The sequence below is a fragment of the Barbus barbus genome (genome assembly GCF_936440315.1).
Source record: "Barbus barbus genome assembly, chromosome: 25".
In the NCBI taxonomy this organism is placed as follows: Eukaryota; Metazoa; Chordata; class Actinopteri; order Cypriniformes; family Cyprinidae; genus Barbus; species Barbus barbus.
The window spans coordinates 13402068-13429794 of NC_136753.1; the positions used below are offsets into that span (position 1 = coordinate 13402068).

General features: G+C 37.0%; 3 protein-coding genes across 10 annotated transcripts in view; all 3 read right to left on the bottom strand.

The window, feature by feature from the left end:
- The window catches only part of LOC306845378 (BTB/POZ domain-containing protein 8-like), a 50606-nt gene extending 48767 nt beyond the window's left edge, over positions 1-1839 (bottom strand). Inside the window, exon 1 of the mRNA XM_079378147.1 lies at positions 1704-1839. The gene's annotated coding sequence lies outside the window, so the exon portion shown is untranslated. The remainder of the gene's footprint in view (positions 1-1703) is intronic.
- A 2704-nt stretch (positions 1840-4543) lies between these two features.
- On the bottom strand, positions 4544-26616 carry LOC306845133 (epoxide hydrolase 4-like). The gene is made up of 7 exons (XM_079377734.1): positions 26158-26616; positions 15927-16012; positions 14148-14305; positions 10460-10588; positions 9464-9567; positions 8104-8252; positions 4544-5477 (listed from the first exon to the last, which is right to left on the bottom strand). Exons 1-7 carry the CDS (start codon positions 26398-26400, stop codon positions 5234-5236), a joined length of 1113 nt encoding a protein of 370 aa, XP_079233860.1. The 5' UTR covers positions 26401-26616; the 3' UTR covers positions 4544-5233.
- Positions 17880-25785, bottom strand: LOC306844499 (uncharacterized protein). 8 transcript variants are annotated; one of them, XM_079376679.1, is made up of 7 exons: positions 25422-25780; positions 24887-25003; positions 24686-24717; positions 24472-24557; positions 24304-24371; positions 21891-22023; positions 17880-18230 (listed from the first exon to the last, which is right to left on the bottom strand). In XM_079376679.1, the coding sequence occupies exons 4-7, from the start codon at positions 24538-24540 to the stop codon at positions 18057-18059; spliced, it is 444 nt and encodes a 147-aa protein (XP_079232805.1). In that variant the 5' UTR covers positions 24541-24557; positions 24686-24717; positions 24887-25003; positions 25422-25780; the 3' UTR covers positions 17880-18056. The 8 variants fall into 8 exon arrangements, 6 of the variants coding, with proteins under 6 accessions (XP_079232805.1, XP_079232804.1, XP_079232807.1 ...); XR_013781921.1 differs by having other exon boundaries at positions 17882-18230; positions 24472-24519; XR_013781922.1 differs by lacking the exon at positions 25422-25780 and adding an exon at positions 25139-25213 and having other exon boundaries at positions 17882-18230; positions 24472-24519.
- Positions 26617-27727: the final 1111 nt, after the last annotated feature.

Below are 27727 nucleotides of genomic sequence, written 5' to 3' on the forward strand. Positions count from 1 at the left end.
TTGTGAATGAATAATGTATCTTAAATAAATAAATGTTCTTCCTTAAAATACAGGGTGCATAAGTTTGGGCACCCCTATGTTAAATTCCCATAGAGGCAGGCAGATTTTTATTTTTAAAGGCCAGTTACTTCATGGATCCAGGATACTATGCATCCTGATAAAGTTCCCTTGGTTTTTCGAATTAAAATAGCCCCACATCATCACATAGCCTTCACCATACCTAGAGATTGGCATGGAGTACTTTCCATAAGATCACCTCTCAATGCAAATCAAACCAGCTATTAGGCTAACTGAAATAAAACCATGCCAATCTCTAGGTATGGTGAAGGCTATGTGATGATGTGGGACTATTTTAATTCGAAAAACCAAGGGAACTTTATCAGGATGCATAGTATCCTGGATCCATGAAGTAACTGGCCTTTAAAAATAAAAATCTGCCTGCCTCTATGGGAATTTAACATAGGGGTGCCCAAACTTATGCACCCTGTATTTTAAGGAAGAACATTTATTTATTTACGATACATTATTCATTCACAAAGAAAATTGGTGTCCTTAAAGATTGGATTTTTCCCAATTTTTTTAATTAAGGCATTAAGTTCTATTTCCAAAAGATTATTTTTTATTCCTCTTTTTAGTCAACTTTAGCATGGGTGCCTAAACTTATGCATAGCACTGTATATCCACTGGGGAGAAATCTATAAAATAAATATTACATGTAATATAAATGATATTTTCATTATTTATTATTTGTGTGTCCATAAGTTTGTATGTCCTAAAGAAATGCTCAATATTCCTCATCACATGTAATATTTTTCCAAATAATGTTGATGTTTTTATAGAAATGATAGCATCTTAGTCAGATTATTACATAATATAAAAAATCGGCATTATATTGTATCAAAATCCACTTGAATGTTGATGAAGGCTATGATTAAATCTTAATTCTGGACGTGATATGGAAAAAAACTTTAACAGATGAAATATAGTATAAACTCTTACTTTCTTTCTCTCTCTATAGTATACGACAGACACAGTTTAATTCATATTTATATGAAACAATATTTGAAACTAGGGCTTTTAGAACTGACACACTTGATCGCCACTAACCCAGTCAGATCTTGCCCACTAACTTAGACAACTAAGTTAAACATGGTTAAGCTAAGAGTAGGCTGTGCATTTGAATAATAAAGTAAATTATTTATTATTAAAGGGTAGACTCAGCTGGCTTATTTGCTCTTAAGAGCCAAATAAAAGTCTTGCAAATATTAAAAAAAACTTATATGGACATATCTGATCTCCATTAAGGTTTCTCACTGTTAGCATGATTAGCATTCACACCTTTGAGTTACCGTATCAGAGAGCTATCAAAACAAGCCTGCTTGAATAAACCAATCGTAAAATAATCATTTTTACACAAAATCACTGCAAAAATCCCCCACTCTTGTACTAAATGTTTAAATAAAGGGTGTGAATGTGTATTCATTGATTCGGAATGCTAACCATTAGCCTTTAAACTGTCATTAACCTAAAAGAGATAATATTTATTTTATTCTTACCTATAAGTTTATCTACATTAACTACAAAAACAGGAAGATTCATATCGCCCAGCTGATGGTAAAACCAGACCACTGAGGCACAATGACATTTCAAAAGCATCATTGAGGCTGTCGTGTTGTCAATGACAACTGGACGAGGAGACTTACCTCAGGCCGAAAACCGCGCTATTCTCAAGTTAAACATACACATCTGCACTTAAATGTCCACAAATGATTCTGATAGCGAAAGTGAATTTTAGCAGTCCACGCGAAACTGACAGCTAACACAGCCTTCACAATTTACATGGGGAGTGTTGCCTGGGAGTTGGGAGTATTTCTACCTTTGTTTTGCTGCTTCATGCGGTGAAAGTGTGAATTGCATGCCATGCAAAGTAAGTGAAGGTTGTCAAGTTAGATTTGTGCCCAATGTAGTTGAACGAAAGTTTTCAAGCAACAAACCAAATGATAAAGTGAGCAATTAAAAAAAAAAAACACCCCGAATGAATGAATGAATGTCAAATCTAGACCTAGTTTTACAGGTAGGCCTATTTTCCTTTGTTGGCTTTGTTGAAATGACCTCGTTCAGTCATTTTAAACCACTACAACCCCCCCCCCCCCCCCCAAATAAATACATGGTATTAGAGATCATTTTCTTTCTTTATTTTTTGGATTTTATGGATTTTAAATGTTGCTCAATTTTTTTTTTTACATAAATACTACATTAAATTAAAAATAGTATATTTTTATATAGTACTTTACATTTTATACAGAAAATAGCCCAGTATTTAGATATGAATATTAATTAGTAACATGAAATACATTGAACATGCAAAATATTAAAGAAAAAACATTATTGAAATTAAATATAGTATATTAATTTCACAAAAATAAAATGATTACACGATTATGGCCTCCGGTCAGTTTTGACTGCAAACAAGACAAGTGTGACTCCCAAATGAGTAATACCAGAGGCTTACACAATATGTGAACTGAGGACCACTTTTGTTAAATGAGGATGTTGTTTTCTGCTTTTGATGTAGTTGAAGGTATAGTGAACGTGACATCCAGCTTTAACAAACATAAACCTTCATGATCTTCTGAATGCCAATATAAGAACATGGCCCTTTGTTGTGCCTTGCTTTTGTGTTGTGCCTGTAATGTTAGAATTGTATTTAAATATTAAAAAATTTAAATGTTTAAATGCACAGGTTTGTGGGTTACCTGACAATTCTCCTGATGAGAAGTTAGATTCACTGCGATAGTGTTCTATTGATGGTTAATCTTGGTTTATGAGATATAAAAAACGGGGAGTTTTTTGTTTGGTTGTTTGTTTGATAAGCTATTGTTCTGAGTGACTAAAATTTTTGGACTGATAGATGCTCAATTTTGCCTTTTTTAGGGTTGGGGAATACAGTTTTATCTATTTGAATTAATATCAGGAACTAGTGAATTTTGGTCTGTGTCAGAAATCTGTTTATTGGAATATAAGCTGATATGCCATACTTTACAGTATATGATCCACCACTGCTTAGCAGTGTGAAAAACACTCTCTGGAACAAAACTCAGACTCCTTAAGCAGAAGATTCAAAAGCAGAGACCCTCAAGCTGCTTTTCCACAGGGAGCACCCATTTGTTCCCCACAGGGAGTGCCCAAACCTGCCTTTTTTCCACATGGCACACTCGTTCCTGTACTTTCCCCCCAGGGAGCACCCGTGCCCACCTCCTTTCCACGTGCAGGCAATACCTGTGCCACCTATTTCTACAGACAGCACCCATGCCCTGTAGGAGCAAAGGAGCTTCAGTTAGTGCTTCCCATCTCATTTTTTTTACTTATTTAGCTTTATTAAAAAAATAAAAATACTGCCTTCAACTAAGCTAGTCCTATATTTTGCAAGAAACCCTTTTATATTATATTTCAAAATGGTTGAGGTCATATGTCTGCTGCTTTGTGCCTTTCAGCTGATTTCAACATTAAGTGGGAGAGTGAGGCAGTTTCCTGAACCCTAACAAAAAGGTGCAATGTGAGCAGGACAGAGTCTCTATATCGTCTAATGTCTTTATTCAGTATTCCAAAGCAACTGATCAAAGACCAAATTTTATTTTCTGCACAAGACAGAAATGATTAAATTGTATTAAACCATTTAAGAGGATGATTACATAATTTGCATGTATTTATTTTTTCTTGTACATTGCGAGAAGGTTTAAAAATGATTGTATATATAAAGTGGGTCACTGAAAAATAAATACATTTAGTATGGAGTCATGAATGTGGAAGAACAATAATACAATCTTACAATGAATAATTCACACCTACATGACTGTTTGATTTATAATAGCAATCAAAAATAATAATATAGAAAGGTGAAATTGTGTATAATTTATACATTTAGTGGATACTTTTATTTAAAAACTGAATTCTTGGCTGCTTAATGCATTTACTAACATTAAATAATGAGCACTACATTTGTTAGTTTTTTTTATCTTTGTTATTGTTTATAAAAGTACAACTGTTCATTGTTAATGTTGGCCTAGGTCCATTAAATCTAATTTGTTTGCAAATATGGTTTTAATAATGTATTAATAAATGCTGAAATTAAAATGAGCTAAGATTAATAAATTCTTTATACGTATTTTTCATTGTTAGTTAGTTAACTAATGTAGTTAACTTATTTGAACAAATAGAACCTTATTTTAAAGTGTTACTAGTAATCAAAGTACAAAACTAAGTGTGAAAGTTTTTTTTTAAACATAAAATTTCATTTACATGAATTTAATTCTGTGAAGATATTTATTGACCTTGTCCCAATGTTAAATAAGCATTAAATTAATCAAATTAGTTTCTTCCCTTTTCTATTACTTTATTTGAAATGAAAATTTCATCTTTATTCTAACTTAAAATGTTCCACATATCTTAAAATTGGCAAGCATCTTGTTTAATACACTATCAATAAGTTGTTTAAAAAATGTTTCTTCGCAGGACCTTCTTCAAATTATGAGTTCAAGTCAGTGAGTTTACACAATTATTTATTTGCTTAGAAAATCAAAATGGTGCAGAGCTGGTTCTACTGTCTTAGATGCAGTATTTAGGAGAAGATACAAAAAAGTGTACAATATTGAAACATCACTTTGCTTTATCATACAGGAAGATCAAAATAATGACATTCTCAAAGGTTTAAGCCAAATACTGTCAGATACAAAAACGAATATGTTCTATAAGACAACACTACCTGATAGAGGTGGTGGTGGTGGTGGGGGGGGATTAGGACTCCCGTAAGACTGTGTTACAGAGAATGCAGAGAGTAGCAAATCCAATGATACAAACGACTGACAACCCCACAGCTCGGTCTCAAAAAGACATGGCACATCTTTTATGCTGCAAAATGGTATGTCGAAAGGCAATGCTCACAATACAACTTACTCACAGATATTTTGCAACACACTTTTAAACACTGTCACCAAGAAACCTTAAGGCGAATGTCATGTGCAAACTTGAGAAAAATAGATTAAACACACAACTCTCTATGCAACCCCTCCGATTAAAATGTGCTTTTGTTCTTTTTCCGCTTCACGGAAGTTTGATTTGTTTCTTAGATGTATCAAATTTAAAACAATGATTGCATTAATCATTACATTGGTTTGTTTTCACAGGCATTTCCCTGGTCCCCTCTTCAGGCGAGCTCAGAGGGAGAAGGATCCCTTTATAAGTTCCTGTAGTTTTTCCGGCCTTCTCCCTCCTTAATGAAAGTCCATATGAGTGTGTTGACGATGTCGGGCTGGTCTTGTTGAAGCCAGTGACTGGCTCCAGAGATGATGTTGAGGCGGAAATGGTTTCTGATGTACAAGCGGCAGGCCTCGGCCATGTCCTGCTCCAGAAAGGCATCTCGCTCTCCCCACAGCAGCAATACAGGAGCCTTCACCTCACTCTGACTCAGTGGGAGGGCACTGCAGGATACAAATAATACTAAAATTAGGGCTGTCAGCTGATTCAAAATTTCTCAAATAATTGCACAGTGTTTGCTGAAAACATCTCGCCAATGAGAATATATTATTGCTGTAGACGAGTAAAACAATGAATAGACATTGCAAAAGATGACCAATATGTGTTTATTTTCATATTAATATACATTATACCTTTAGAGACCTATAGTTTACAATTAGGATTTATTTCTTGTGAACTGAGCCATTCTGAGACACTGAAAACACCGGATCATGAGCTGGCTAGCGTGTAAAAGAGCACAGTGCCATGCAGCATTGGGGAAAGCTACTTTTAAAAGTAATGCATTACAATATTGTGTTACTCCCTAAAAAGTAACTAATTACATTGCTTAGTTACTTTTTATGGATAGTAATCAGTTACTTTTTAACTAATTTTTTTTAAAATCTAGGCAGGGCTTGCTACAGTGTTTGTTTTTAACATAAAAAATCTCATTTTACAAATGTAAAAGCCCTTTCACAACAAAAGTGAAAAGAAATACGCCTCAGGCTGAAGGAAATGTAAATTCATGTCTGTACAGTAGAGGGTGCAGCTCAAACAAATTGCATGAAGAATATGACACAGCAGAAGAACGTTCAAAACACTATTCGGGTCATTTTTGCTTAGTATGGCTGAATTGAATCATCAAAGGTCAGTAGCAAAGACATTGGTTAATAAAATGGGATTAACTACATACATTATATTTGTCTTATTTAAAGCTGCAGTCTGTAACTTTTTTTGGTTAAAAATAATCCAAATTCAATATTTGAGCAAGTACATAACCAGTCAGTGTTCAAACATACACATACTCCTCAAAACATTAGATTAATCCGCGCTGGAGCTGTGCCAAAGAGAAGATTCCGCAAGTAACTGCAATTCCACGTTTTCAAGCAGAGATGGCGAGAAAGAGGCAAAACTTACGGACTGCAGCTTTAACATATTTAATCATTGCAGGTTTGCATAATATTCTGAGTTTGCGTTTGACTGTTTTTATTCATTTTGAGGAATACTGAATCTGTTTTTGTGCAGATGAGATGAGTAAATTCATGGTCATATTTAGTCTGGAACTACAGTAAGCATCATTTTCACAAAGTGCAAACAACGCCTCTGCACTTACTCCCGATTTCTCTCAACATGAGATCTGACATGAGATCTGTCAGTCAAGATATGGGAAACAAAGTAATATTTCCTTCTAAATTAAAAAGTGATGCGTTACTTTACTAGTTACTTAAAAAAGTAATCTGATTGCGTAACTCGCATTACCCCCAACACTGCTGCCATGCTTCACTCAGAAACACACTGCTTGTCAGACTATAGATTGAATTAAATTTCAATTTCATAATCGCATTAACTGGCAAATAACAGTTTAAAATACTAGCAAAATGAAATTTGTACTGGCATATTGCTGTTTAGGAACCTATTTGAGAGGCCATTTTACAATTTACATGGGTTGGAAAATACAGATATCTGGTCGGGAAATACTGAAACCCATACAAATATTGAATTACCACATCCATCACTATGAAAAGGTTGTTTAAGAAAATATTTAACTAAAAAACTTGATTAACTTTTTTTTTTTTATTACTGCATTGAAACCAATATTGACTTTACATAGGTGTACCTTTTTCTACCCACTTTTAGACGATGCATAGTAGTCTTATTAATTTTTGAATTCAGTTAAAACTTTGTGTACTATTTCTCACAATGAATATAATTTTACATTGACGGTGCTAAAAAATACAAATAAATCTTTTCGTTTCTATAATATTTATCTCTGACAGCCATAAAAACTCCATTATGGTTAGTTAAACAGATGTTAGAACGTGTTTAAAGGTTTGGACACCCTCCTCTCCTCAGTTCTGTAGAAACTGTTATGTCAGAGCCCTCCTACATATACACCCACCTGCCCACCTACACACACACACACACAGAAAAAGTCAGCGCAGCTCTGCCCTGAGACATAATCAAAGTGTGCTTCAGGAGCAGATGGAGGGCTCAGTCATGCATGCACGTCTCACATGCTCCTAACACATGCACTCCGCGAGCAAATTAAAGCAGAGTATTTACACCAGGGTGTCCACAATTGTTAGGGGTATATGAAAGAATTAACTGAAACATCCATTTTAATCATTTAGTATTCTCAGAGACACCCAGCAGTTGATTTGAGGCTGATATGAACTCATATTGAAAGAATATCTTTACAGCATAGGCATTGAATTAACGGCTGTTCATGCACAGCTCAGAGAGCAGGAAATCAATCTCGCTCCCTCTTGACAGGGACATATGCACTTATGAATTTAGTTCTCATTTTATGATGTGATAGATTTCTTTGATGTTATGTCCATATATCAATTCTTTATAAGCAATAAAACAAATATGTTATAAGCATTACTGCTGGCAATAGCAGAAGCTAAAACATCAGCTACTTCTCAAAAAGTTGCTAAATATATAATATTAAATAAACATAAATATCCATTTAAGACACTAGAGGGCGATATTTTCTGTCAAATTAGCTAAGCAGCTTTTTTTGGCATTCAAGACACCAACAAAGCCCTATAAAAAATACACAGATTTTTAAATGAGATACACAGGTACCTGAAGACATTTCTGAAGTAGTTGAGGGCCCCAGTGAGGGCCCCTGGCTGTGAGAGGGCATGCAGGTATGCTTCGAGGTCTTCTGTGGTGAGCCAGCGGCCCTTGCAACTGATGCCTGTGCTGCGGCTGGTAAATAGACTCTTCACCGCCTGTAAATCCACATGAAAAAGCTTGAAGAATTCGGTCCTATTATATATTAGATGTCTTTAACGACCATGTCTAAATAAATACATTTATTGTTAGGTACAATATACAATGTCATCAAGATGCAACTGAAGATTACAGATGTAGTTACAGGCATTTTTTAAAACATAAAACATGTATACAACAAGTGCACTGTATCAAATGATTAATTTAAATATAGTAAAGACGCTTTAGATAAAGTGGGTTCCATAATTCAATCTGGTCCCATCAAAATAGAACAAAAAAAAAACATAAATTTTATACATGATATGCAAAAGGTAGCTGAACGAAAAAGTTGAAATATTTTACTTGACTGTTGTAAATGTCCTCTTCTTATTATACTAGACAACTTCATGCTGGATTATTTAAATATGCTGTATTTCAACAATAGTACTTACTATAGCTGGGCAATTAGAATGCATAATAAGCATAAAATAATCAGCACACTAAAACTAGTGTCTATCCAGAGCTGATTCATAATGACTAAGCTGTGTGTGCTGAAGACAGATGGATAATCTTGGCCTACTGATTCACTCTGTATACATAATTCTTACACAAACAAATTCACATGCTGGACCCAAAAACTGGTCAGTTATGTAAAATGATGGGTAATTAAAACAAGAGAGGATGATGTTCATTCCACATTCTAGTAATTAAGTATTTCTCAGTTTATACATATGTACATTCATGTCTTTAATTCTTTATATAGGTAACAAAAGTATATACATTATTGCTAAGATTTTTTAAATGATTTTAAAAGTAGTCTCTTATGCCCAGCAAAGCTGCAATTGTTTTATATAAAAAACAATAATATTTTGTAATACTACTATTTAAAATAACTATTTTCTATTTTAATAGATTTTAATATGTAATTAAGTCCTGCTATAGCAAAGCTGAATGTTTAGCAGCCATTACTCCATTTTTTTTAAATCATTGTAATATGCAGATTTGGAGAGACACATTTATTTTTATTATCATGTGTGTTGCTTAATGTTTTTATGGAAATCAAGATTTTAATGATGTTTAATACATAGAAAATTCAAAAGAACAGTATTTATTTTTCATTTTTAGTAACAATGTAAAAGTCTAGACTGTCACTTCTGAACAATTTCTTGCATCTTCACTGAATAAAAGTACTAATTTCTTTAAAAATGGTAGTATGTTGAGTCAAGCTCACCTTGAAATCATTGATGGAGAGCATTAGCTCTGGGAAATATGGCAACTGGAAAAAAAAGTAGTAACTTGACTTGAGTATCTGACTGGGGTGATGAAGGGCATAATCTGGACAGAGAAGAGAGAAAGCAAAAGGAAATTTAAGCAGTGTGGCCTCAAGGTAACAAACCTATTGGCTTCACTTTTAAGCACATTACTCACATATAAATGGGCAATTAAATGGTTAATAATGAAGAGATAAAGATTTTTTTGGTCACACTACTGTACATCCTGTCGTTTTGGCACTCTGTGGGGACGACACACATTTTTGTTCTGGAGAACTGCCCTCAGAAAAGCTAATTATATTGATTGATTCACTTTTGTTAAGTCAATAAACCTAACTCTAAAACATTTATAGTCTTATACATTATCTGCATGTTAATAAATGTGGATGTTGCCTATAAGAAAATGTGGATAGGACATGGTTGCAATGTCTACTTTCCTAGTATTGCTATACACAGTAAACTGTTTTTTTCCCCCAATCTTAGTTTTATTATCAGTGTTTGATTAATTATTTTTTTCACAGTGTTGTTTCTAGGCAACACACCTTTTTGATTTCAGTAATGAGATCCATGTTATGTAAGAAAATGGAATCAAATCATGTTTCATAACACATGCAATAGAGGGTTAAAACGGAAGACAGCCCATTAAGCGGAGATACATTTCAAAAGAACAAGAAAATCAAAAGGTGTAGTCGTGTACGTGTCACTCTCGTCAGGTACTGAGTGTTATTATAACAGGGTCCCGTGTCTCTGCCAGAAGTCTGCCTGTAATTACCTCCTCCTCCAGGCTGGAGCGCATGAGACAGATGGAGGGCAAAGCCCCATGATTCCCTGGGCCTAACCACAATATTTCATTGTGAATGATGCAGATCATACTAATGATCCCTAAAACCGAAACAGTCTCTGGGGCAGGCATGATAGAACAAGAAGTCTGGTTGTCAGATGTTTAGGGCACTTACCAGTGAACACACAGGGGTGAGGGCTGTTCAGCACTATGAGTTTTGTCACCATTTCAGGGTAGTGAATTGCACAGAGCCATGCGATGATGCCACCCCAGTCATGCCCAACGAGAAAACATCTGTTGTATCCTGAGGAGAGGATCAGAAGAAGGAAGCTGGCATGTTTGTATTTGAGGGGCTGTGTATGCATGCTACACAATTAATAGGGAAAGTGAAAGACAAGGCAGTAAAATTGTAGCAAAAACAGCAGGAATAGGATCGAGAAATGACGTAAGCCAAACTCATATTTTCCAAATAAGCACCATAGCTCAATGTGTCTAACCACTATAGACCACCATGCTACATTGAACTGAAATGTGTGTTGGCAGTGTGTGTTCACAACCACCCTACAATGATAAAAATCCACCCAGTGTGTTTTTTTAAATCTACTAAAATCTTTACCCCTTTCTCAAATCGAGCCATCTGTCCGTGTGACATCACACGGACGAAGCCCCTCCCACAATAGTTTGATTGACAGTAGCGTTCAGCATAGACTGCACCGCCCTAAGTGAGCTATCATCAGTTGTTTCACCGCCAGAGCAGATGTAGACAAGAATGACTCCTAAGCGATTGAGGTGCTTTGTTGTTGGATGTAATAATGAACATAGCAGTAGTCATTTACTCCCGACATCTGAGCTGCTAAAGAGGATTACGTTTGTTTTTGAAGGGAATGCGCCCTCAATCTACCTAAATGCATCTATGTTCGCGTGAATCATTCGGGATCCAGCTTCACCTCCAGAAAAAGTGAGTACAAGTTTTTTTTAAATGAATCTTAGCAAATCGCCTTTCCTAATAATGTGCATTAGCAAGTTTCACTAAAGTAAACAATCCCTCAGAGAGCAGCTCGGAAGAGAGGGGCGGAGTCAGCAGAGCTCATTAACATTTAAAGGAGAATGACACAATAGAGTGGTGGAACTATGATGTCACTTTGTAGGCGAAAACCCGGAAGCGAGTTAGCATTTTAGCACTCCCGGTTCCATCGTCCCAGAGTCAATGGGTTTTTTGAATGGGATTTTAGTTAAATCCCTTAAATAAGGTCCGTGGTTCACACAAGCTCAAGATGTTTTTACGTTTTATTCTACGACATAAAACACACCAGTTACACCCCACTCGTGATTTTTTTAAGCTGTTACGTTTCTTAAAAAAGATGGTTGCTAACAAGTTGCTATATGCCGGCTTTACTTGGTGAAAGTGAAACTTTATGCATAGTGCTTAAAGCCACGTTAAAATGAATTGTTTACGGCCACATGAAGCTGTTAGAAAGCATATAGATTGAGGATTTTCTAGAAGGATAAAATAACATTTTGTGTAACCACCCTAACAAAATGAGAGCTGAAAATGTGGTACTTTATTCACTAAAATAAGTTGAATCTTATCATATCCAAAAACTTGCTCACTCTGCTGTTATTCAAAAGATTAAATATGCAGGTATACGTTTTTAATTAAAATATTCATATTAATCAAGGATTTATTGACTTTTAATGCACCTTATCTCGAAATGTACAGAAATATGTGCTTTGAATGTCCTTTAGTTAAGATTATTTGATTTATTCACTAAACTATTTATTACTACTGTCTCATTTTAGTTTGGCTCTAGTTTTGTTTTTATTCCAGTTTATATGAAAAGGTTCATGTAGCGTGGATTAAAATTCATACACAGTGTAAATCCTTTTCACTGAACGTTAAAAATAAGTTTGAAAAAGTTGTCGGGAGCGCGGTGGTGGTGACGTTGAAGGCGAGCGACCGTGGTGCTGCAGTTCGTTTCTAGCCTAAGTTTAGCTTTTTAGTTCTGGCACTTTTATTTAGGCTTCAAAATTCGTCAAAGTTATATTATTTTGTGAAGATTATCTTGATGGACAAAACGTGTAAGTTTCATGAACTATGATCGAACACAGAGTTTATTTTTTGTGATAATCCAAAAGCCTATGGAAAAATCCTATTGTCTTTTTGTCGAGGGAACCAGTTTCATGCTAACAGCCGATCCGCCTACAAAGTGACCTCACTCTATACCACTTGCTCTGACAAGAGCTGTTTTTGACACGGTAAAAAAGGTGTTTTTTACACTACCAATTAAAAATTTTAACCAAACTATGTTACAGACTTTTCATTAAGACCCTAAAGAATAATATCAACTTGAAAATGGGCATTATATGACCCCTTTAAAGTGCCCCATTATGGGTTATGAAAGGTTCATATTTTGGTTTTGGTAGTCCCCAACAACAGGTTGACATGCATGCAAGAAAAAAAAAACACTTTCAGTTTCTTATAATATGCATTTATTTTTACCTTATTCGCTAAAGATTCATTTTTCCAAACCCCTCTTTTGCGTGACGCTAATCTGCGGTGATTGGTCCAATTGGTCGATTTCGTTTAAAGCAGGGTTTATGAGCACAGTGCTGCTTTGTGTACAGCCGTTACCGGGGAAACGGCTATTTTTAACGCTCCAAAAGCGGCACCTAGTGGCAAAGAATGAATTTGCATTTTCATTCAGACCAACGCGAAAATCAAGTTTTCCCAGGTCTGCGCTCGCAACAAGTGGGCAGGAAATATGCTAATGTTTCATGTTGATGTCAACATGAAACGGTTTGGGATTTGTTTCAATGATTAAAATTGATTAAAATGAGGGAATTAATAAGTACGATGTAGCCACTATTTACCTAAAACAAATTATTAAAACACAAATTACTTTTTTCCCTCTCATGTGCAGAGCTCCATAATTTTCCATTTAAATGTCAGAATTTTTAATTCACATTCAACATTAAGTTTTAAGTTGGAACTGTGGCATAGTAGTTAGGCACATTTGGAGAATACGAGTTTGAGTTTGGCTTGCATCATTTTCCAGTCCTATTAATAAACTAATTATTAATTCATGGCCACTTTATCTTGTTTATCTTGTCCTTGCATGTCATGTTCAGGGCGCCATACAAAATAAATAAAATAATATAAAATAGAAAGCCACTTAATTAAACTTCAAAATCAGAACTGTTTTTATTTAACCCCAAGTATTAATTTTATTCAACAATATATAACAGAAAATAATTATATTATGTTGAGCCTTGCATTTTACTGCACAGTAATTACTGTTTACACTGGTTTGAGTGTAAGTCGTCTTCTTTTGCAATAATAACATCATATCAAGGACTGACTCAGGATGAATGACACCATTGCTGTGCCAGGGTGGAAGTTTCCATCGTCTGCAATAGAGTGATTCCAATGTCAAGGAACTGAGACCCTGGAGCAAGACATCATCATGAATCCTAATGTGTCATTGATGGCCTGTCACAATACCACGCCAGCCGCTTACACACATGCCACTCTGTGCAAGCAGACAGATGAGTTTAACTACAACATGATATACAATGTTCATCTACACTTGTCCTTGAGTCACATTGTAGCATAGCTCAACTAGTGATTGTGTCTCATTTGAAATTTAGAGGCAGACAATTAGACTTAATTTTAAGCAGCCTAAACTGACAATACAAATCTAAAAAGCCAAGGGCATCTGTGAATGGGTCACCTTCACATTACAGACTATTGGGAAGAGTGCTACATTAGCATTCACCACTACAACAGCCTTATCAAAACCTCTAGACAGGCTGAAATGTGAAATGGAAATAGGGCTGAGATAATGGAGGCAGTCTGTTCTTACCCAGATACTCCACAATGTCCTTGATGTCAGCGACAAGGTAGTCCAGTCTGTAGCTCTCAGTGGAGGAAGGCAGGTCAGATTCCCCATAGCCTCGCATATCCACAGCAACAACACGGAACTCGCTCTTAAATTCCCTCAGCTGGTGACGCCAGGAGAACCTGGCAAAATAAAGGGTTGATCTTTGATAAATATTTAAAATGGCTACTGGTTAGACATGAACACATTTTTGTTAAATTTAGATCAACTCTGTTCTACATTGTTGTTTTTTTGGTTACACTTTATTTTAAGGTGTCCTTGTTAGTGTAATTATACATTTAAGTACTAAGTAATATTAATTAACTACATGTACTTACTGTATGGTTATGGTTATGATAAGGGTTACTTGCATGTAATTATGCATTATTTATTTGTATTATAATATTAAGTACATGTGTAACAAGGACACCTTAAAATAAAGTGTTACCTTTTTTCTTTTATTCCTAAGATGGTACAGAACGGAGTCCATGGAATAGTAAATAGAAAGAATAAATGAATGAATCACAATTATTTTACTGAATTGACCGTCATAGTTTCATATTTCTATTCAGTTTTTTACAATATGATTCAAAAGTTTGGGGTCAGTAAGATTTTTTTTTCAGCAGGGATGCACTAAATTGGGCAAAAGTGACAGTAAAGACATTTATAATGTTACAAAATATTTCTAATTCAAATAAATGCTGTTCTTTTGAACTTTCTATTCATTAAAGGATCCTAAAATGTATAAAGGTCAAGGAGTTAATATTCTCCAAATATAAAATAATATTACCAGTATTTTTTCCATAATGTAAATTATAGCTACCTTTATGCCCAAAAGACCTTGTGGAAGGTAAGAATTCATTGGACTGACAAAATTTAGACACTGGAAAAGATGATTTCTGCCACAATTTTTTATCTGCAATAATCATACACATTAAAATGATTTACACTGAAATATATTTTGGCAAAAATCAGATTGTGCCACTGGTTAGAGCTTTAACTGAAAAGGCAAAACCAGTTTTATGGAGTACCCAATATAAAATTTAACTAGTGATTGTGTCTTTAAAGAATGAGAAGAAAGAGAGAGAAAGAAAGCTGCAGAAGGAAGCCTAATATGATTCTGATGAGTCAGTGCAGCAGGGTCTGTAAGGACCCAAACCCAATATGTTAGAATATAGATGAGCATTAAATTAGCACACACACAAACACACACATCCTATTCTAACCTCCACGTTTCTCTATTGCTCAGCAGTGAGAGAAATCTTTGACTTGCACTTTTTGAATGCACCAAACTAAAGTGGAGCAGAAGTCAGAAGAAAAGGGCGTCCTCCAGGTCTCCTCTACTCATCCAAGAGTTCATCACTGATTCTGGAGCAGCAGATTGGCCAGTGAAGCATAAAGGAGCCATGCCACATTAATTAGGCGCAGTCCTGTCCTGATCGCAGTTCTGCAGTCTGGCAGCTCACTGAAATGATAGCTTCACTGGTCCCAAGACAGTCCGAATGTCATGACACTCCATATCACATTTCAGAACTGTATAATACATTATACCGCCCGTTTTACATTTTGTAATAATAATACACACATCTCTGACTCTGACTGAAGAGTTGTGTTGATATGGAAAGTTTGAGTCTCAAATATTATCTATGACTCCATGTGTAAATTTGTGGACTGATTCCACAACAACATATTTCCGATCTGTGCCTGGCAGCATCCCAGTAGAGAAGTGTTTCCCTTGTGTGTGCGAGTGTGTTTGAGTCTCACCAAAACTCAGGGAATCCATGCAGAAACAGCATAAGTGGCTTTCCTCGTTCTCCAGCAGCAACATAGTGAAATCTGAGTCCAGACTCCTAAAACCATAAAGAGACCAGAGGCAGTTATACTTCACCGTAAACAGAGGATATGATAAAAGCAGTCTGTTCTCTTTAATCACATGGTCCTGTCCATCCTGATGTAAAATCCATTCTCACATCACTCTCTGCTTGATAGAGCTATAAAATGCAGTAGAGAGAGGGAGTCGTGTCCGCAGGCTTCAGTTAATATTAAAGCAATATCTTCCATTGACATTTATGGTAAAATTCATACCCTGTTAAATGACAGCCTGCATCAAATTGAATGTGATTGTATCCTCGGGTTGTCTGGCTATTTCGAGAACATTGTTTGCAATGCAAAATTTTCCTTTTGAATACAAACAAGTTGAGGGTGCGGAAAACATCTCACCTCAAAAAATATCTGATAATATGTAATGTTTTTCACCAGGCATGAAAAGATGAGTTTGTTTATTTCCTCAAGGTCACTTGCTATTTTACTTTCAAATAGAGATCAAAGTTGATGCTAGAGTTTTTATACCAAATCCCTCAATTCCAGCAGTTGCAGAGACTGAGATACGGTACGGTTGCAGAGATATTTTTCTTTAGAAACATTTGTATATCCCATGTTACAAAACAGTTATATACTCAGGAACAAAACTTAAAGTGGCTGTTTTCAAGTCTAAGACTACAAAGGATGCTACGTTTTTAGAAAAAGTGCAGATTCAGAGTACCTAATGTTTGAACGTTATGTTCAGAGCTCTGCAGGTATATACACATCACATCTATCCTGAGACTGCCTAAGCTGTTTTCAGCACCACTCCAGTGGACAGCGAGGTCCAGGCAATGACTATGATTTTGTGGGAAACTGATCACTCAGCTGTCTGCTGCAGGACATTGCTCAGTTGATGCTCAGTGATGGAAACTGATTGCGTCTGGGAGCAACTCCATGGGAAAGAAAAATCATAAATGAGATCTCTTTAAAGGGGTAGTTCCCTTAAGAAAAAACATACGGTAGCTCACCCAAACATGAAAATCGTATTACCCTCGTGTTGTTTCAAATTTGTATGTCTTTCTTCTGCTGAACACAAAGGAAGAAATTTTCAAGAATTGCTGGCAAGCAAAAGGTGTGAGTTACTGCTGGCTTCCATTCCTCCAAAAAACAAACACTGAGACATTTTCTTAAATATCTTTAGGGCTTTCCCATTCCTATAAAACATTGTGCTATGCTACCAAGGTCATGGGTTCAATTTCCAGGGAAAGCAATGTAATTCGCTTTGAATAAAAATATCTGCCAAAAGCATAAATGTAAATAATCTTTTACAGAAAGCAAGAAAGAAAGAAAGAACGTTTGGAATGACATCAGGATGAGTAAATTTATGACAGAATTTTCATTTTGGGTGATTTATCCTTTTTATTTTTCTCTTAGACACCAATGAAGCTAAAAGGAGTTCAAATTGATAGCCTACTTTTACTTGATTTTCTGCTTTGAGTGAAACACCAAGTGATTTAATGCTTCTCAATATCGCAAACTGTGCTCAGGTTTGGCAAGATGACATCTCAATGCACTGATATTTGTCATCAAATTCTTTCAAGATGAAATTAGGCTATGTGAGCTACACTGTAAAACTTTTCGTTGTAAATTTACAGTATAATACTGGCAGCTGGGTTGCCAGCCACATACTGTATTTTTACAGTACTACTACTGTACACAACATTTACAGTTCTGTACTGTATTTACGAAATACAGTATTATACTGTTATATAACTTTTTTTTACAGTATTACACTGTGCTCTTTACAGGGAATACTGTAAATCCTGCTTTTATTTCAGTACTCTTGGATTTACAAAATTAAAAATATACTTTTTCATAACAGTATTCACAAAAAAATAGAGAAAATAATATTTTCTGAGTTTTAAAACATTTTATTTATTTTGAAGAAAAGACCAGGCAATTGCCTTATATGAATTTACTGGCTGAAATGCCAGCTGTAGTTTTTTTTTTCCTTTTTCTTTTAAATATAAAACATGTAAAATGCAATTAACAATTAGCAAGTAATTCAAAATACAGTAATCTTATTTACTTTTAAAGAATGGAAAGGTTTTTCAGAAATATATTTTTTATAAGTCTTTCAGAAGAGAGGAAACCTGTGGGTTTACAGTACTGTTCTTTTTTTACACAACATGTCCAGTCTTCTTGTAAGTCACTTTTCCTTTCTTGGTTTTTGATGCACATGCAGGGCTGATGTCGAGAAAGCATCTAAAAGACAGAAAAGAAAAAAAGTGAACATTATGTATATGTCTAATATATATATCTAATACACACATACACACACAGCATCTCACAGAAGTGAGTTCTGCGAGACAGCACAGAGAATTGCAACACTTACGATGTGATTACATGACTACATGATAATGTTAAATATGCAATATGTCATTCAGCTCTTTAATCAACTGTATAAAATATTTGTTAAAATATACTTAAGTACTTTACAAATACTGTCAAAACAAGTTAGTGACAATTCCGCTGTGTTCGCCGCTGTGTTCGCCGCTGTGTTCGGACGCCGTGAGGTTCGCTCCACTGAGAATTTGCTTCTACCTTCCTTTTTACTTAGTTTTACTTTCTCTTTTTACACATCTCACGTCGGCACTGATCACCTACAACATAGAAACACTTTTGGACATTGGAAACCGCTACACCAACCTGTTTCAGGACACTTTATCCACAAATCCTGCGTGGCCTCTGGAGATTCTTCGGAACGCGGAGATAAACAACACCCCCCCGAGGCGACGGATCAAGAAACACCGCGGGAAGCGCGCTGGAATTCGAGTCAGACTCAGGAAAAGGGCTCACAGTCCTCCTCTCCCAAGCATTCTCCTCGCTAATGTCCAATCCTTGGAGAATAAGATGGACGATCTTAGAGCCAGGATTAGTTTCCAACGGGACATTAGGGACTGTAACATCCTTTGTTTGTCAGAAACGTGGCTTTCGTCCTCGGTCCCGGACACTGCTGTAATGCCGAGTGATAACTTCTCTGTCTTTCGGACGGACAGAACAGCAGAGGCCGGTAAATCCAGGGGTGGAGGAGTATGTTTCATGATCAACAAGAAATGGTGTGACCCCAGGAATATCTCCATTCTGTCGCGTTCCTGCTCGCCTCATCTGGAACATCTTTCCATTATCTGCCGCCCATTTTATCTGCCCCGGGAGTTTTCATCGATCATTGTTACTGCTGTGTACATTCCACCACAGGCGGACACTGGCTTGGCTTTGTCTAAACTTCACGATGTGCTCAGCGGCCACATTAACAAACATCCTGACGCTGCCTTCATCATCGCGGGGGACTTTAACAAAGCTAACCTCTGGCAGGTCATGTCGAACTTCCATCAACATGTATCCTGTCCAACTAGAGGACCAAACACACTGGACCATTGCTACACTCAGTTCAAGGATGCCTACAAAGCCCGCTCACTACCGGCTTTTGGCAAATCGGACCATGCCGCCATCTTTCTAACACCGAGATACAAACAAAGGCTCGTTCAGGAACCTCCGGTGCAGAGAGTAGTGACGCGCTGGTCCTCCCACTCAGAGACTATGCTGCAGGCGGCGCTTGATGACGTCGACTGGGACATGTTCCGGGCGAGTTCTTCTGACGTCAGCGAGTTCACGGATGTAGCATTAAGCTTCGTAAACACGCTAACTGAGCAAGCTACAGAAACAATAACGATAAGGACATTCTCCAATCAGAAACCGTGGGTGGACAGAACAATCCGTGCCGCGGTTAACACACGCACCGCCGCTTACAATGAGGCTCTTCTGTCTGGGAATACGAGCGAGTACAAAGCATCGTGCTATGCTCTCCGACGCGCAGTAAGAGCCGCCAAACACAGATACAGAGAGAGAATTGAGTCTCATTTCCAGCTCAACGACTCTCGACGGATGTGGCAGGGACTGAGGACCATCTGTGACTTCGGAAACAAATCCTCCGCGGAGGTGAGAGCAGATCCGTTGCTGGCCGACGAGTTAAACATCTTCTACGGCCGCTTCGATGGCAACGGCGGTGGCGCGTTTCTGCCGACCAGCGCGTCTGGAAGCAGCAGGCAGAGCAGCGATGATCCTGTAATCACCGTGTCGGAGGATGAGGTTCGGAGGGCGCTAAAGAGAGTGAACGTCAGGAAAGCAGCCGGACCTGATGGGATAACCGGCCGTGTTCTGAGGTCCTGCGCCGATCAGCTCGCTGGTTTGTTCACTTCCATCTTTAATGAGTCCCTTGCTACCGCCGTGGTTCCCACCTCATTCAAAAAATCCATCATTATCCCTGTGCCAAAGAACAATAAACCCTCTTGCCTGAATGACTATCGCCCAGTTGCCCTCACATCTATAGTCATGAAGGTTTTTGAGAGACTTGTAAAGAGCCACATTTGCTCCTCCATCCCTGATACTCTGGACCCTCTTCAGTTTGCCTATCGCCCAAACAGATCCACGGACGATGCCATTTCTCACGTTCTCCACTCTTCCCTCACACACTTGGATAGCAACAATGGAAATTATGTAAGGCTGCTATTCATTGACTATAGCTCAGCTTTCAACACTATAGTCCCCATCAAACTGGCATCTAAACTCACAGACCTCGGCCTAAACTCCTCACTCTGTGACTGGATTCAAGACTTCCTCACCGGCAGACCTCAAGTGGTGAAAGTTGGCCAGTTCACCTCAAACTCCATCACTCTGAACATAGGAGCCCCACAGGGCTGTGTCCTGAGTCCCCTGCTCTACTCTCTCTACACGCATGACTGCGTGTCCTCTCACAGCTCCACATCTATTGTCAAATTCGCTGATGATACTGTGGTTCTGGGCCTCATCTCCAACAACGATGAGACCGCATACTTGGACGAGGTAGAGAGACTCACATCATGGTGCCAGGACAACTGTCTCTCTCTGAATGTGAGCAAAACTAAAGAGCTGATCATGGACTTCAGGAAGAGACAGCAGCAGCCCTACACACCTCTTATGATCAGTGGGACCCCTGTGGAGAGGGTGAGCAGCTTCAAGTACCTCGGTGTAAACATCTCCGAGAACCTGACTTGGACTACACACATCCAAACTCAGGTAAAGAAAGCCAGGCAAAGACTGTACCATCTGCGACAGCTGAGGAAATTCAGGGTCTCACCAGCAATCCTGAAAACTTTCTATTCAGGGACCATAGAAAGTGTATTGACTCAGTGCATCTCAGTGTGGTATGGAAACAGCTCCAATCAGGACTGCAAAGCACTACAGAGAGTTGTGCGCTTAGCTGAGCGCATCTCAGGGTCTGCTCTCCCCTCTCTGCAGGACATCTACCTCAAACGCTGCAAAAATAGAGCTGTCAAAATAATCAAGGACTCAAATCACCCTGGTAACCAGCTATTCACTTTGCTTCCTTCTGGTAAGCGCTTCCGTAGCCTGATGGCAAAAACTGAGAGACTTAGGAGGAGCTTCTTCCCCCAGGCCATCAGGCTCCTAAACTCTAACTCTGTGTCATAACATCACTTGACTCCATGTAAATATCACCATATCAATAAGCTATTCATAATTTTTCTCTACCTCATACTGCTGCTATTATATACCCTGTACAACTTTTTTGCACATTATTTTGCACATTCCTCTTAGTACTATTTAAGTCAACAACATACTGACCTGCACATTTATATTTATATTTTTTTATCTATCTTTTTATTTTATTCTTTTTATTTTATTTTATTTTTTTCTACTTTTCTTCTCTTAATATTTGTATACTTTATAATTGCACTGTCCTTGGAGCGGACCTGACCTACATTTCACTGCTGGTTATACTCTGTATAATTGTGTATGTGACGAATAAAACTCTTGAATCTTGAATCTTCACTCTATCATATATATATCAATGGCAAATATGCTAACCTCAGTCGCAAGGGTGCATGCCACCTCTTCCTGATACTGGAGGTTGAAATCATACAATAATACAAACAGCACTGCAAGGCCAGAGACAAAGTTGGGCTGCTCAACATTTACCGCTGGTTGCTTAGAGATTGACCTGAAAATAAAAAAAGAAAGAAAATACTTCAAATAAACTATTGTGGGTTCCATTGCAGTTCTGTTTAGTTGTCTATACATAGTTCAACTCAACATAACTATTAAACTAAATCTGAAATATGTGCAGGGAAATCCCATTTACAGGGTTCACAACTCTAGCTGTGAACTGCATAATAATAGTATCTCATGAATGCACAGTCGAGCACAAAAGACCAATGTCAGTGTCAGGATTTTCATTAAACAATATTGCATTCCCTCAGAACACTTAGAATACATGACATGTTGCATGTGAACATTCTGTGATACTATTGTATCTTGATGCTGGTCACTATCACTGCCATTATATGGACAAGCGTGAGCAGGCTTTTTTTTATTTATTTTGTATTATTCTCCTTTAGTGGTCCAAAAAACAAAGAAGGTCATAGGGCATTAGAACAACACCAGGGTGCATGGAAGCATATGGGTAGCAAAATTCAATTGAAATGCAATACGTAAAATGGTGATATATTTCAATTTACATTTTCTTATACATATGTGCAATATTTAGTGCACATATGTATTTTATTGTATATCACATAAATTTTATTTAAATTATAAAATTTACATTTGCCATTTCCTACACTAGTTTTAATACACAAATTAAAAACATATTTTAATGCTTTATAAGTTGCAAAATGGAAATTAAAATGTATTACCCAAATTGATTAGATGTTTAACATGTCCAAGCAAAAACTGTTTTTACATCATAATACCACATGATAATTGTAATTTCAGAATGCATTCTGATCCAAAGGTGCAGTAAAAAGGTAGAAAAATTGTAATTTAAAATATCTTTTATTTTTCTTAAATGCATTGACACTCATATATAAGACGTTTCAATTGCATTTTCATTTAATACCCCATGATGAATATAAAGTCAATGTGGATTTGAAAATGCATTCGAAATGTATTTGAAAATGCAACACCCCCGACCTGTCAATCTTTAGGCTACATCAAGGCAGGGCTTGGCAACAGGATGCACAATTGTAGAAAATATCATATGTAAATTATATAACTGAATTTCCATTTTCATTTTGCACTAAACTTTGCACATTTAGGGTAAAATGGCAATTAAAATACAGAAATGCATTGCCATTTTGCATATTACTAACTGAATTTGAAATTATTTCAAACTGAATTTTGCTACCCATATGCTTCCATAGCGTTAATGATGACTTGATGTTCATTTTAGGTACTAAACCTTTACTGTTTACTTTACTTTACTTACTTTTGTCATTTAGCAGACGCTTTTGTCCAAAGCGACTTACAAATAAGAAAAAGTAACTAAAACTAAAAAGTTACAACTCTATAAATACTATCTACCCACATATTTAAGAAAATAAAGAAATTAAATAAAATTAACACATGCATATAACAACAACATTTCAATAATAAACATATCAATGAAAAAATTAAATAAAAAGCTACTACTATCCCTTGCCGGTGTCCCTGCCCGGTGGAGTCGCACGGTAGAGTCGATGGTCTTTACACTCTTTACTTTTTTACTTTTGTCATTTAGCAGACGCTTTTGTCCAAAGCGACTTACAAATAAGAAAAAGTAACTAAAACTAAAAAGTTACAACTCTATAAATACTATCTACCCACATATTTAAGAAAATAAAGAAATTAAATAAAATTAACACATGCATATAACAACAACATTTCAATAATAAACATATCAATGAAAAAATTAAATAAAAAGCTACTACTATCCCTTGCCGGTGTCCCTGCCCGGTGGAGTCGCACGGTAGAGTCGATGGTCTTTACACTCTTTGGTCTTCACACTAAGAGGGCTTCACACGACGACTGCCGCGACCGCTGCCGCGGTATAATAACCTTTATTATACCAAACCAACAAATGATCATTTCAATTCAGCTGGACCCACTTTCCTGTTTATCAACTACAAATGGCCAAGCAAGTGCACACACTGACAAGATACACGATACAGTACGAGACCAAACGCGATTTCAGCAACTCTCATCCTAGTAAACAAAATAAGCGTTTCCTAGCAACGGCAAATGCGCTAAACACTGAGACAAGTAAATACACTTACGAGCTGATTTTAAACTTCCGCTGATAGACTGCTTCTCTTAAAGACCACTTCATTACACTGCCTTCTGCTGGCGCTTGAACCCACTTTCCTGTTTATCAACTACAAATGGCCAAGCAAGTGCACACACTGACAAGATACACGATACAGTACGAGACCAAACGCGATTTCAGCAACTCTCTTTTACTTACCAAGAATTATAGGTTGTGTTCTCTGGCAAATGTAGAGACTGCTGGACATCAGATTGAGTGGTGAATACCTGAAACAATTTTTAAGAAGACAGCACAACCATCACTAACAGAACCAAGACATAACAAATCACATTTATTTGCAACATGCTTTAAGTAATCTCTACTTACATCTGCTTGAAGGGTAAGGCCATCTAATTTCTGCAAGTGTGGGAGCAGCTGTAGGACCATGGAAGACATGGAAGCAATCAGGAATACTACTTTTGAAATAAGCATTAGGAACATGACTATGGATTTTCATGTGCTGGCAAAATTATAACACATTAAAAAGCACGATCATAGAACTGACATTTTTTAACATGGACTACAAATGGGAAGCACTTACATTAGCACCGGATCTTCATCAGATTGTTCAGCCTGAAAAATAATAATAATAAAAAAATAATAATCAGAAGCAGGTCATGTGAATGTGTGTCTTATTTGCTATTTAAGTTGTTTTTGATTGTTGGATTAAAGGAAGGTGTGCATAAACATCTTAAAAGGGATAGTTCACTTTGAAATTAAAATTTGGTATCTATCAGCTTACCCCAAGGGCATCCAAGATGTAGGTGTCTTTTTTTCTTCAGTAGATCCAATTTTGATATGTTTAGGTCAAATCGTTCTAGCTTGTCAGTCATATAATGGCAGGTATAGGTCACTGTCTCTATAAGAGCGAAAAAGAACATGCACAGAGAAATCCAAATTAAACAATTCCCCATCGTAACTACACATTGATGGCCTAAGACACGAAACGAGCGGTTTGTGTGAGAAAATGAACAGTATTTATACAGTTTTTTACCTCTTGTACACAACCATGTCCAAGTGATCTGAGTGCGCGCACGCATCCGGTGTGTGACGTGTGTGTGCGCGCTCTGGCTTAGTCCGCCAAAATAACTTTATTGCACAAATAATTAGAAAGTTATTGAACGCGGAAATATGTGAATGTTGTGAATGTGCGAATATAAAACCAATTTTACCCAAGTGAATTGCTAACTCGGGATTTAAGTTAAGTTTAACGTTCCCAAAATCAAACCATGCGTGGAAACAATGTAGAAATGTGAATGAAAAAAAGACAAGCTTACCGTATCGATACTTAGTCGAACATTAATCCATCTTCTCATGCTCCAGTCGATTAGCATCATCTCAGGCACAGGTTAGATGATTCAGATGACAAATGATCTCTGCGTCTGCTCAGGCAGCGTCGTCCATTGTTTGCTGCGTCACAGGCACTAACGCTTGAAACGCGAAACGAAGCTCACAAAGCTTATCTACGCACAGATTCACAAACCACTGGCTTATCTTAATAACGCGAATAATTATTTTGTTCAATTAATTCCCGCTGACGAATCTAGTTTGCCTGTAATACACTGTTCACATTTCTTCTTCTTTGGAGATCACATCACATTTGAATTGAGCGCGAAATAAATATATCCCACAATGCAATGCGTTTACAGTATGGTACTGTATTACAAATTTAGCGGGCTGAAAACAGAAAATTTCTGTATATTTACAGACATTCTGTAAAATATACAGAATGCTACTGTTTTATAAAAATACAGTATAATACTGTTAGAAAATGCCTGTAAATTTACAGTAAAGTTTTACAGTGTATACCTGCATTTATGTTTAGTCACTCAGCAATCGTCTCATTTGTTTCTCCTATAAGGAATCTGAGAGAAACATCTGATGCAAAGTTCATATTTCAAAGAAAAAAAATGAAAGAGCAATATCTGAGCATTAAAAAAGCAAAGTTATATTTAAGTATACATGCTTTCATATAGGCTACTGTCAACCATTCATCTTCTACCGATCTCTTACCTTGATTCTAACATAACAGTGGGTTCCCAAGGACGTGTCATTCAGGCACGCAGGGGGTGTCTCACGAACCGTCCACTGAAAGGTTGTTGACGGTCTAAGGATGATATTCCAGCCAAGTTTGAGCAGCGCTACGCCCGTGCACAGCGCGCAATATCCATAGATGAGAGACCAGTATCCCATAACTCTGATCTTCAGCGTCAGCCCGACTGTCAACAACAGCAAGTTATGAAGCAGTCTCGCCATCTTTACATTACTGCGGGAATACGCTTGTTGATCGCGGCTTTTATTGATTGGTTTACTCAACTGCCCGTGTTTCAAAAACGACACGCATCTTAATAGCCCTGTCGCGCCGTCAACGAGCGCATCCTGACCGGGGAGGATCCCTCATCCCTGTGTAGACGCTTGCGTATGACAGTCACAGAAGAGATCTCAGTCCCAAAGGTGTTCGCACCTCGGACTGAACCATTACACCCCATCTACACTGACACAACTAGAAGGGTCCCTCCCATTATAGTCCAGGCAGCTGTCTGGGCCCACCTCGTACTCACAGACAGGTCCGGAGTTCAGGACTCTCGCGAACGCGTCCGGTAATAACGGGCATGCGTCGATCACGGGAGAGCTCGGGTTTCTGTCGCGATCGCAGTGTAGATGAGGTGTAGCTGTTATTGGATATTTTACCCTGGATACAACAATAAAAAATACTGTGCCTCATGGTGCATTAAAATAATGAGTCCCGAGACCTTAAGCTCCGCCTAGAGCACATTCGATATTCATAATGTACAGATTTATTAACTCATAGCTGGGAAACATAAATTATCGTTAAAGACGCGGGCATTCAAATAACCTTTGGGCGTAGGCATGTACATTTTATTCATTACAGCTCGATGATTATTTAAATAATTAGGATGGAGCCTAATATTATGATAATATGATAATATTTTTCAATGAAAATCAACGTTTGTGACTTCATCTAATAGAATGTTTTGAATGAGCCAAACCACCTAATAATGGCACAAAACATCACAGAATGGACGAAAACCTACATTTCTGACAAACTTGCAAGTTCACTCTCGTTCAAAAAGCATAGCCTTGAAAACTAAAACGATTCCCATTTAACATTTCATATACAATACCGTTCAGAAGTTTGGGTGGGCAATATCTTAAAGTTTTTAATAGTCTCTTACCAAGACGGCATTTATTTTATTAAAATATAGTAAAAAACGGTAATATTGTGAAATATACCATAGCCTACAAGTAACTCTTCTCCGTTTTAATATATTGCTAAATGTACAATTTCAGTATCATTACTGCAGTCTTCAGTGTGATCCTTTGGAAATTATAATATGCCGATTTGGTGCGCAAAAAATATTTCATGTCAAATTTTGAAGATAGCCATTTTATTTGTGTGGAAACCGTGATGCTTAACATGACGAATAAAAGGTCTGAAAAACGATTTGAAATAAATGTTTGTAACACGAGTTACAGTAATGCTTTCAATGTAATTTTTATCAATTTAATGTGCTACATAAAAATATTAATTTTAAAAACACCTTTAAGTTTAGTGTATAAA

What these genes read in the sequence shown, in the direction of transcription:
- LOC306845133 (XM_079377734.1), bottom strand. Translation starts at nt 26,400, where the DNA reads ATGGCGAGACTGCTTCATAACTTGCTGTTGTTGACAGTCGGGCTGACG. An exon ending in CATGGATTCCCTGAGTTTTG is followed by an intron (nt 14,306 to 15,926) that starts GTGAGACTCAAA and finishes TTATTTTGCCAG; the next exon opens with GTTCTCCTGGCGTCACCAGC. An exon ending in TCACCCCTGTGTGTTCACTG is followed by an intron (nt 9,568 to 10,459) that starts GTAAGTGCCCTA and finishes TTCTCTGTCCAG; the next exon opens with ATTATGCCCTTCATCACCCC.
- LOC306844499 (XM_079376677.1), bottom strand. Translation starts at nt 24,585, where the DNA reads ATGTTCCTAATGCTTATTTCAAAAGTAGTATTCCTGATTGCTTCCATG. An exon ending in GCCTTACCCTTCAAGCAGAT is followed by an intron (nt 24,372 to 24,471) that starts GTAAGTAGAGAT and finishes AAATTGTTTCAG; the next exon opens with GTATTCACCACTCAATCTGA. An exon ending in CATGCACCCTTGCGACTGAG is followed by an intron (nt 18,231 to 21,890) that starts GTTAGCATATTT and finishes TCTGTCTTTTAG; the next exon opens with ATGCTTTCTCGACATCAGCC.